We start from the raw sequence: 12476 nt of genomic DNA, 5'->3' as shown, positions 1-12476 counted from the left end.
CGCTTTTATGGCCGTTTCCACTGTCAAAAGGCATATCAAACCAAACCGTACAGTACCACTTTTTAAGCACCCTTTCGAAAGGGTATCAATCACGAGAAGGGGTACCAATAGGTGGAGCTATGTTTTAAATACACAGCCAAGACATTACACCGTAATATTATATGCATATAATAACGAGCCATGGATGACTCGAGCTCAAACAAACTTTGTCGTTGTCTTGATGTACAGCCACAAATCCAAAAAGAACAAAATCTGCCGTGTCCTGTTGTTGTTTTATGAGGCAGTCTAAAAGTCAGAGCGGTTTTAACTTTGTCCAGAGAGCTCGCAGTTGCGTCTATATTTGAAAAAAATTAAATAAACAGTTGGGCAAATAATTCAGGGGGGCTACTAATTCTTACTTCAACTGTATTTTTATTTTATTTTTTTACCTTATTTTTTTTTATGTCTTATTCTGTAAATATATTGAGTACTGGAAATATAAAATGTTTACATCTCAATATTTTCTTAGCCTCAAATTATTTATTATATAAGGGCGATGCACTCTCGTTTGAGTGCCTGCTGTGAGCAAGAGAATCTAGAAAGTATATCCTCTGGTATATTAAGTATGCATTCATCCTTTTCTGTTAATCTGCGGCTTGAGTATTTGGAGTGGAGTAGTGAAACGACATGAGCTGTGGCTGGTGTCCCGTTACTGGCTCTTATAAATACATTATTCAGGACACTCTGTTATCTCCTCTGTCCTCCTGAGAGCCTTTAAGAGCCCTGAGCGGGTGTGTTGAGTCTCAAACGGATAGATTTGACGCTGTAATAAAGACAGATCGAGACTAAATGCTGGATTAACTCTCTCTAACTCTGGATTTACCCTCGATACACTAGCTAACAGGAGGAATTTGGTACAGCTAGTCTTGGTTTCAAAGTGACCCGGTTTAGGTTTCCAGCAGCAGGAAGACAATAGATGGAGAGATTGGAGATGGGATGGACTTCACCGTGTTTGCAGTTTGTTTTGGACCGAGGACTTAGAGTTATTGTTATTGAAGCTGTATTGATATACTGTCTTAGTGTTATAGCAAGTTTAACAATAGTTCAGTTCTGGAAATGAGTGAACAAATAGTGGTTCATAATGCAGTCTCTCGTGACAAATGGAGGAAGGTGTTAAAAGCCTCCAAACAGGAAGGTAAAATGAATGAGCGTTACTTTTTTTTTTCATTGACTGTCCACTTTAAGTGGTGTTGAGGCATTGTTGTCTTGAATTATAGGATAGATTTTGGTGTTTATTATTGTTTATATAATGTTTTTTTATATATATTTTATTATTATTATTATTTTTATTATTATTATTATTAACAAAGGATACAGGCTGAAAAAACAATATAATGATGTATATCAATTCACCTAATTAACTTAATTAAACTAGAGTATCAAATGAATAGAAGTTAACAGAAAAAAACAAAAAAATAAATGTACAGTATCAAGACTGAGATCAATAGAATACAATTGTACAAAGTAAGTCAGTCATTCTGGATCCTGATCATTGCTTTGTGCAATAAACATGGAGATTTTGTCAGCTGACATCTGATGTCCAGATCTTTAATGTACACATTTGTCTATATAATGTTATTTATTTTTCTTCTTATTATTATTAGTTTATTTATTTTTGTTATTGTTCTTTTATTTACTTAACATTATTTATTTATTATTATTATTAATTTAATTTGTTGTTATTTATATTTATTATTTTTCTAATTATTATAATAATCAAATATTTAAAAAATAATTACTTATTCTTTATTTTTCTTATTCCTATTATTATTTTACTATTACTATATTTCTTGTAGTTTTTGTTTATGTAATGTTATGTGGATTTATCACATTGCATTGCATTGCATTGCGTACTGGTATTAAAAGTTTGGGCTCTTGTCGGAGATTAGGTTAAATCTAAATGGCTTACTATTTTCGCAATTTTTAAAAAATACAACCATTCCGGTATGAAGTAGTGACTGAAATTTAAAAAAAAAATGCCTCAAATTGCTCCATTGATTGACAAACACTTAATTCAGATACTTTTAGTAAGTTGCAGAAAAGCCATAACTCGAAATTGGTTTTCAGGTTGATCCTCCATCAAGGGCTCAATTTGATTGGAATTGTAAAGGAAATACATGGTATGGAGAGACATTTAACCTGAGACTTGACTCAAAGTCCAACAAATTTTGGCAAAAATGGACTGAGTATGGCATTGTAAACAATGTGTGATAATGTGCTTCAAATGTATTGTGACTTGATTTCGTGACCCCTTTGACAACCGCTTTTTCATTTTTCCCCTCTTCTGTTTTTATTCTAAGTAAAACAAATATATATTTACATGTAATATATTTTTGTTTAAGGTTTAATAAATGTAAGAAATAAAAGTTTTTAATCTAAAATCTAGCAAAAAAATCATTAGTTTTAGTTAGTAATGAAGCTACTTTAAAACATGTAAGAGATTGTGAAGCTCGGTATGAAACCAAATGAATAGTTTAATTAATGTATGTCTTTATTTTGCTGGGTTACAATAAAACGGAAAATGGACAAACTATTAATTTATGACATTTATAATGCGTTATTTAATATTTGCATTTACATTTTCTTATTTAATAAATGTAAATAAATGTGATCAATAAAAGTTTTTAAATGTCAAATTTTGAAAAAATAGTTAACAGTATGTTACAATAAAATGGACAAATCATAAATGCTTATATTTAATATCCCTGCTTACATTTTTTTCTAGGTTTAATGTGAGAAATACACATTTTAATCCAAAAACTGTTTAATTAATATATGTCTCTATTTTGTTGCTTTACAAATGACAAATTCATATTCAATTAAATTCAGCTTTATTTGTATAGCGCTTTTACAATGTAGATTGTGTCAAAGCAGCTTCACATAAATAGTCATAGTAACTGGAACAGTGTGGTTCAGGTTTTAGTGTTTAAGTTCAGTTCAGTTTAGCTCAGTTCAGTGTGATTTAATCATTACTGAGAGTTCAAACACTGAAGAGCAAATTCATCGATGCGTAGCTCTACCAATCCTGAACCATGCGAGGCAGTGGCGACAGCGGAGAGGGAAAAAAAACTTCACCTGATGGGAGTGAAGAAAAAAAACCTTGAGAGAACCAGACTCAGTTGGGCACGACCATTTTAATTTCTCCGCTGGCCAAAAGTCTAGTGCAGAACTTCAGTCGCCGTGGTGACAAAATATTCCCTCTATTTTGTGTAAAGTAAAAAAGCATCTGCTAAATTAATTAATGTAAAACTTAAAAACATTTGTTACAAAATACTTCCATGTGAAAATGTTCTACAAAATGCTGCTTATTTATTAATGACTCCTGAAAAAATGGATTATGCTAAAATATGCATTATTATGCATTATAAAATATGTATTGTGCATTATGTATTAAGCAATAAACGTTTGTTTTAAACATCATAAATAATTCTTCTGTGCCAAAATCAGACTGAGAATGCTAGTAGTGTATTTTTAAAGCAATGTGTACTAAACATTAACTCCAAAAAAGTCATCTGCAAAATAGATTTTTCTAATGTCTTGTTTATTCTTGTATGCCGATGTAAACAAATCTTTCATGTCATGTTTCAATAGGGCCGAAGGCGACCAATGGGGATGCATTTACAGACACCGGGCTGGTGTCTGGAGGCAGAGCTTCAGAAGGGGGCGCGGCTGATGGAGCAGAGCCGCGTGTCCGGATCCTCCAGCGGGAGAACTGCCGTCTACAAGAGCAGCTGAGGAGCAGTGAGGAGCTCAACACTACACTCAGAAGTGAACTAGACCTCACACGATCCATTATAAAACACAGTCCACAGACCCAAGACAAACAACCTGAGAAGCAGAACACGTACACTAGCAAGACCATCAACTCAGGTAGAGCCCGCAGTCAACTCTCATTGCTACAAAATCCATTCAACTGTATATCATGTTAAAAAACATGTTGTTTAATTAAACCCAGGAACTGCATACTTATAGATTCTAATCTTGGTTTAACTTGTATTAGATCTTCATTTTAAATGCCCTTCCAGATGCAACCCATCACTGGGAGACACCCATGCGAACTCATTCACACACATACACTACAGCAGTTTAGCTTACCCAGTTCACCTACAGCACATGTCTTTGGGCTGTGGGGGAAACCGGAGCACTTGGAGGAAGCCCATGCGTATACGGGGAGAACATGCTAACTCCACACAAAAATACCAACTGACCTAGCCGAGGCTCGAACCAGCGACCTTATTGCTGTGAGGCGATATCGCTACCCACTCCGCCACCACGCTACCCCCATGAGCGAGCCGTAGAAATTGGTCAGAAGCTCTATTAGTGCTGTGGTGCCAGGAAGAGAGAATGCAGGTAGAGTGCAAAGCGACTGGAGGAGGAGATCGCTGATGGGCAGTGGAGAGGGACTGGAGCAGGAAATGTAGAGAAGCGAGGAAACCCTGGCTGGTCTGTAGCAGGGACAGTCTGACTAAGGAAAAGAGGCTGAAACAAAATCAAAGACTGGCACTGGAGCCTACACAATAGCGAGACGAGACAAGACTAGACTGGACAAGAGCTAAGAAGTTTTCCATCTTTCTGTTGTAGATCTGTTAGCAGAACACCTGCAGGAGATCCGAGCATTGCGTCAGCGTCTTGAAGAGACGATCAGAACCAATGAAAGACTCCGAGAACAGCTAGAAAAAAAGTTACTGGAAGCTGAGAAAGACCCAGGTGAATAAAAACAGTCTTCATCCAAGGTCATTTCAGGCTACTATTACTATTTTTCTGAACATGAGTGTTTGTGTTTGTGTGTGTGATCAGCAGCCACCAACATCTTCATCGCTGGATCTGAGGATCAGAGTCACATCAGCAGTGAACTTCACTTCCTTCTGGCTCAAAACCACAGTCTCAAAGAGCAGCTCAACCAGGGAGCCCGAGGTAAAACCTCTGAAGTGATGAAACAACTTTGTTAGCTTTTGACATTAGTGTATGTGTCAGTAAATCTGAATTTTGAGAGGAAAAGTAATCGTTATCTTTAAAAATTTAATTACATGCAATTCATGTATTTACAATTCATGCCATTGAATATTAGCTTATTACCAGCATATTATTAAGATATTAGTTGTTATAAAGTATGATCTTATTCTGCATTCCTGATCCTACCCATAACCTAAACTTAACTTTTACCTTACTAACTGTTAGGGTTGGGTATTGTTTGGGGTTATTTCGATACCGTGGCTACAGTAAATCGATACTTTGAAAACGGTACCGGTGCCAAAATGGTGCCTGAGCCGATACTTTTAAGCAACAAAATTATGGTGGAGGACTCTAGAAAAACATTTTATTTGACAAAAAAAATTATTATTTAAATAATTTTAATTAAACAATATAATTGAAGTTTAAAGTATACATCAATTCATATTATATATATTCAATTGCATTAATATATTTTTTTTTGATAATTTGTTTGGAAAGGCTGTCATCAGAATCTGTGAACTTTTTCTAGAGTTGGTGCTTGAGTAGTCATTGAGTACATTTACATGGACACCAATACTCAGATTTTAATAAGATTAAGACAATATTCTGATTAGGAGCCTACCATGTAAACAGCGATTTTTGATTAACTTAATTGAACTAAAATCATAAACAAATAAAATAAAGACGTGGAGTATGCCAATTTTAGTGGCAATTAGCATAGGCCGGTATAGGGTTTCGATGGTATGATAGCTTTGGATAAAAATATCACGGTTTCACTGTATTGTACTTAAGGCTTATTTATACTTCTGCGTCAAACGCCGGCGTATGCTACGGCGCTGACGCATAGCCCTTCGCCATGGCCGTCGCTGACGTGCACCTCTCAAAAAATGTAACTACATGTCGCAACAACGCGTAGCGCAAGCTCTGTGATTGGTCGGCTTGGTAGTGCTGACGAGTCTAGGCGGAACCGAGAGCCGCGCGAATGGCGCGAGCGATTGTTTACAAGTGTGGAGTCCCGTGAAGGAGCTTCAGATGGAAAGTTTTGTTTTGTGTTTAACCTGCCTCAAAATGAGCGAGTTTGAGTCACTTGTACAACCAGGAAGTGTTCAGGAAAAGCAAAACAAGCGAAGAAACTCGACACAGAGGAACATTTACACCTCACTGCCAACTAGCGTTTCGGAAGTGTTAATGAAGACCAACGGAGACAGCGGGCAGAAGTATAAATGCACATCTGCGCGCGTTGCCTGCGCCGTGAGTTACGCCGGTCACTTGACGCAGAAGTATAAACCAGGCTTTAACGCTCTTAAATATATTCTTTTTAAATGTCTGGGTTAAAAACAAAACCTTTTTTTTCCCATTTGAACACAATACATTTCATTTTGAGAAACATTTAAAGTGTTTTAGAGCAGTAAACGTGTCAGGCTGAATAATTCAAATGAATTATTGACTTCTGCTTTCTTCATTTGATTCAAAAACACTATTTTCTGTACAATTTAAAACAGCATCTTTAGATATCTTTTCTGCTGGAGATACTGTTGTCCTAAAAAACAAAAACAAAAAAACATAATTAAAAATTACGCATACCTTAGGAACGGTATAACAGAAAATTTTAGAAACCTTGACTTCTCCAAACCGCGGTATACCATGAAGCCATTTCTCGTCCCATGCCTATTGGCAATATTGAAGTGCAGTGCAGACATGTAAGCTCCTTAATCAAACTATTACTGTCATATAGGACCTTTCGCCGCATTTGATGACAGGATATTCCATACACACACAGCTGTTTGACACTATTCTCTGCACCTATCGAGTCTGTAAAGGACCACAGACACCCGCATTGCGAAATGCAGAATTTTTTCTTTGCATTCGGCGTGCGGTATCAAATTCCATGAATACAACAGTCTTTCACCTGTCCTTACTTCATACGCGCATTCAATACCTCGGTTTATTATAGGGGTACCAATGAAATGTTCTCAAATGAAAGGGCTGAAATGTGAAACGTAAGCTGAATTTTTAGAAGGGAATTTGCAAGAAAATTACTAAATGTACACTGCAAAAAATGCTTTTCTTAGATTTTTTTGTCTTGTTTCTAGTCCAAATATCTAGAAATTCTTTAATCAAGAAGAATTTTCTTGACAAGCAAAACATATTGTCTTGTTTTAAGAAATATTATGCTAAAATTAAGTGAGTTTTTCCCTAAAACAAGCAAAATAATCTGCCAATGGGTTGAGAAATAATCTTGTCAAAGGGAAAAATAGGATCATTTTGCTTAACCCATGGGCAGATTATTTTGCTTGATTTAAGAAAAAACTCACTTAATATTGGCACATTATTTCTAAAAACAAGACAATATGTTTTGCTTGTCTAGAAAATTCTTCTTGATTTAAGAATTTTTAGATATTTGGACTAGAAAGAAGACAAAAAGTCCAAGTAAAGAAAGCATTTTTTTTGCAGTGTAGGCTTAGAACTTTTGGGGAAAAAAGTCAGAATTCTGAAATGTAAACTCCCAAATGCTAAAATACCTCAAATTTCTGAGAAGTAAGCTTATAATTTTACAGTTTTATAATTTACAAATTTGTTTGATAAATGCAGAATTTGCAGTGAGGAAAATTCAGAAATAAAACATGTAAGCTTTAAAAAAAAAAAAAAAAAGTTTTTTTTTAAAGTAAATTTTAAGATTACAGCTAAAAATTGTCCTTTTTTTATTTTTGATTGCCAGAATTTCTGGGAAAATTGCAAAATGTAAACTGTCTGAGGAACATCAGATTTGCAAGATGTAAACAGAATTTAGAGGAACAAATATCAGATTTACAAGATGTTTACAGAACTTCAGAGGAAAGAAATTTCAAGTTGCAAGATTGAAAAATCTGAATTTTGCTGAAATAAAAGTGTGAACATGTGAACTCTGACTTTTGAGGCCAAAATGTCAGAATTGCATGAAAAAATATATAAACTTTCAATTGTGATTTTAAAAAAAATGACAATTTTATATATTTCTGCATGTCAATCAGATAAACAAAAGGAGAACGACCGGTTGAGGGAGACTTTAGCCAGACGAACCGCTAAACTGGAGATGAGCAGAAATGAATGTGAAACACTGAAACAAGAGCGATTGCAACTACAGGACAACCTGTACAGGTACCACACACACACACACACACACACACACACACACACACACACATCATACAGTACATTCATCTACAGTAAAGTGTGTTTCCTATTAAAAAGATCAGCCGCATGTCACACACAGTGATCCAGTGTCATGTAATGTGTGTGTTTATGTATCATGTGTCAGAGAGCCGGTGTAATGAGTTGTTTTAATTATTGCAATTATTTGTAATCCAGGCCGGAGGTAAATATGGCAGTTTGGTAATGAGAGGGTTATATTACACACACACACACACACACACACACACACACACACACACACACACACACACACACACACACACAGTCATTATGTGGTCTTTGCATTTTTAAGTTGTTGAACAGCACAACTCAAGTTGTTTGTTACACCACATTAGCATTCATCAATGAGATCCGCAATCAGTAACCAATTAGTATTTTAGCAGTTTTACATTTTAGAAACAAATTAGTTTGTTAATGCCGTAATCGCTACGTGTGATTTATTATTGTGTATTGATAATGACTAAAAACACGTTGAATGACAGTAAAACGTAGCAGTTTTACCAAATAAATGCATCAATAAGATCCACTGATTTATATACAGGGCTTGACATTAACACCCGCCAAATGCGGGTAGATTTCAGCTCTAGCGGGTTAGACAGTCACCTCCACTAACCACTTTGACTGTTTGAAAACAATTTTTAAGTTGAAGTTTTCTTAAAAGCAGAGTTCGCCAATAAGGATGACCCAATATGCGTGCAAATGCGATCTTAGAATCGAGAAGCTGCACGACTGACAAAACTAAGTGTTTACTCGAGCAAAAAAAAGCAGGTGAATGCAGAATGAGGGGATAATCACTTGTGCTAACAGCTGATGTGATGCGCGACTGTTTAAAAAGCGTGCGCGCTCCCGTTTCCTTGCGTGAAGCAACCTCATCTAGGAACACAACTGGTGGGATAGGTTCTCCTTCAAATAGACTACACAAAAAAGTTATGCTAATGCACCAAGTCTTGCAGCTTGTAAGAGCTCCCGATTTGTCTTTTTGTTAGCAGCACCGGTTGCTTTCGCTTTAACCATTGTTTGAAGAGATTATTAATGGGCCTAACGTTAACCATGCTGGTGTGATCATCCTTTTATTATCACACACGGTATGTTTTTCACTTGCTTTTTTTGCCCACAGTTATTTTTGTTAATATGGTTTGGTTTTAAATTTTTTTTTTTACAATAACATTGCTTTAATGGGAATAACTCCACATTTATGTGTAGTTAACTGGTGATCTGGAACCTTCAGCCAGGACCCATTACTGTGCATATTTTAGATACATGACAATAATTATTTATTAAAGGTCTATTTATTTATTTTTATTTATTTATTTATTTATTTTTAAGAAATGTTTTGTTAAATTAAAAGTATAGTGTACAGCAGGGGTGTTGCTAGACATAAAGCTCTACTGGGGCACAGCTCCCCCTCCAAAAAAAAAAAAAAAAAAACACACACAGGCTAGCCTACTATTGGAACCTATCCCAATGTCTCCCGGACTATTGGACATTACAAAAACTATTAAAAAAACTTTGCTATGGTTGATAATGAGCCTTAAGACCTATGTTATGTACGTCTCCACCCCAAATTCAACCTATTCTATTGCCTAATATAACTTATAATCATATATATATATATATATTAGGGGTGTCACGATTTTTAATCGAAATCGATCGAAATTTATGCTCAATTTCGATTATCGAATCAAAAAATAGAATCGTTGATGCTGCCACGCCCCCAAGTCACGTCAGCTTAGCTTGCCAAGCGGGCAAAAAAACAGGCTTGTTGAAGTGCTTGTTGAACTGCAGAAGCAGGAGACCCGTCGACAGAACTTAAACCCTCTTCTCTTTCAATGAAGTCGCCGGTGTGTAAGCATTTTGGATTTCCAGTGAGTTATGTTGACAACGTTCGTGTTGTCGACGAAAAAAAAAACACAGTTTTGCAAGCTCTGCTATGTACGTATTAGGGTTCGTCCGATAGACAACACCGGCATCGCGATCCTCCGCCCGCCCCCGTTGCAAATCCGCTCGCTAAAAGTACACACTCAGGCCCTGTTTACACTGTCTTTGTTTTTAAATGGCATTTTAGAACGACAACGATTTGACATCCACAGTGGCGTGTAGCATTTCTGAGCAGCCCTCCTTCCTCTCTACCTCTGAAAATGCACATCACGTGACCACACAGACACAGCCATGCGCTCGAGACAGCAGGTCCAGGCAGTCAGAGGATCAGTAGACTGCTTCAATCTTTCACTCACTTGTACTTAGTCATTTTAGTGAACACCTCAGATACTGTTGGTTGGTTTCTGTTAGTTGTGCGTCTTTTTTACCGACGCCATTATAACGACACAGATCACTGCCTATTCACGAGTCCCGCAGAAAAAGTGATTGACAGGTGGTAATTATGTGTGTATCTTGCCTTTATTCATTTACTGTATGATTTGTTTATGGGTAAAACAAAGACCATGCAGGTCAGGTAGTTTAAACGATAGGCTACAAATAATTAATTGGTCATTAATTAATTAATTATTCATTATCGAAAATCGAATCGTGACTTTAGAATCGAAAATGTAATCGAATAGAGGATTTGGAGGATCGTGACACCCTTAATATATATATACATACACAGGGCCGGCGTGTCCATAGAGGCGACCTAGTCAGCCACCTAGGGCGGCAGAATGAGTGGGCGGCGTACCCGACACCACCCACACCCTCAGCTATATCCGCGTCTAGGGCGATGGAATAGAGAGGACGGCGTCTCCGATAACTCCCTCAATATATATATATATATAGTTATCGGGGACGCCGCCCTTTTGTTTTTTAATCTAAAACGAAAATCAAAAAATGACTCGTTTTTCAATATCTGTTTCTAAAATGAATATCCAATGACCAAAAGACACACTGACCTCACAGATACAGTTAGTGATTAAACTATAATGCAGTAAACATCTGAATAATGTGGTGGTGGTAGGTCATTTATAAATAAAGTTGGCATTCTGTTTGATTCAGTTGTCGATGCAATAATTCCTCTAAATGATTGAGTGATTCTGGTGCTAAAGCAGCAAATCATCTGACTAATTTGTAGAATCTATTGTTAATGTATTAAGCATTTTGATTCATTCAGAGTCAGATTGTCAATACAGTAATAATTCTGACTGATTTAATTGAGCGAATCAGTTATATGAGATTCACATGTTCACATTTTGCATGCAGACAGAAGCTTTGATTTAGGTGTGTGCGTGCGTGTTTCAGGTTGCAGTGTGAGAACAGTCATCAGAGGCAGCAGTTGAGTGACACTCAGCAGCTCCTGCAGTCTGTGCGTGTGGAGCTGCAAGTACACGAGCACATGAAGAGCACACACACTCAGTCAGGTATGTTCACACACACGCATTGGTTTTTGATGTGTTATGGGGTCTTTCCTTAGATGTAATAATTTTTATACTGCACATACCATATATTCTGTCATCTTTCTTAAACCAACCCTCACAGAACAAAACGTTTTGCAGTCTTACATGTTGTATTTGATTTATTATTTACTTCATCAGCTCAATTATTTATGACCCACTTGCTTCATGGAGATCCACACAATTTGGCCACACAGTCCAAAATAGCTGGTATTGCTATACTTGTAAGGACATTTGGTCCAGGACCACACATACACGGGGTGTCTGAAGCACACTGATTTGAGATGGTGTGTGTGTGTGTGTGTGCAGGTGAGGGCCGCAGCTCCAGCTCTGCAGGCGGTTCAGCAGTGGATATGAGTGAGCTGTTGGCTGAGATCAGACAGCTGCGGGTTCAGCTGGAGAGAAGCATCCAGATCAACAGCACACTCAGACAGAGACTCGAACAGCAGCTGCTGAGCCGCCGCACAGACCCCAAATCAACCATCAACATCAACTACCTGCTCAGCAAGACAGGTACACACAACTATCTATCTGTCTGTTTGTCTGTCTGTCTGTCCGTCCGTCTGTCCGTCCGTCCGTCTATCCTTCTATCTATTCGTCTGTCTGTCCATCTATCCGTCTATATTTATCTGTCTGTTTCTATCCGTCTATCTATCCATCTATCTATCTATCTATCTATCTGTCTGTCTATCTATTCGTCTGTCTGTCCATCTATCCGTCTATATTTATCTGTCTGTGTCTATCTATCCGTCTATATTTATCTGTCTGTTTCTATCTATCCGTCTATCTATCTATCTAGTCTGTCTGTCTGTCTGTCTTTCTATCTATCTGTCTGTCTGTCTTTCTATCTATCTGTCTGTCTATCTATCCTTCTATATATTCGTCTGTCTGTCCATCTATCCGTCTATATTT

General features: G+C 36.9%; 1 protein-coding gene across 38 annotated transcripts in view; it reads left to right on the top strand.

Moving 5' to 3' along the window:
* The window catches only part of cdk5rap2 (CDK5 regulatory subunit associated protein 2), a 635428-nt gene that overhangs the window by 62753 nt on the left and 560199 nt on the right, over window positions 1-12476 (top strand). For 12 of the 38 annotated variants that reach the window (NM_001430821.1, XM_087299254.1, XM_087299259.1 and 9 more), the window contains 6 exon segments: window positions 3631-3909; window positions 4621-4746; window positions 4837-4953; window positions 8004-8130; window positions 11413-11531; window positions 11874-12077. The exons of 1 other annotated variant lie outside the window; for it this stretch is intronic. In NM_001430821.1, the coding sequence (NP_001417750.1) occupies window positions 3631-3909; window positions 4621-4746; window positions 4837-4953; window positions 8004-8130; window positions 11413-11531; window positions 11874-12077 (972 nt within the window). 38 annotated transcript variants of the gene reach the window in all.

The sequence above is a fragment of the Danio rerio genome, chromosome 21 (genome assembly GCF_052040795.2).
Source record: "Danio rerio strain M-AB ecotype USA chromosome 21, GRCz13ab, whole genome shotgun sequence".
NCBI classification, from domain to species: domain Eukaryota; kingdom Metazoa; phylum Chordata; class Actinopteri; order Cypriniformes; family Danionidae; genus Danio; species Danio rerio.
This window is presented reverse-complemented; position numbering and strand designations above follow the sequence as displayed.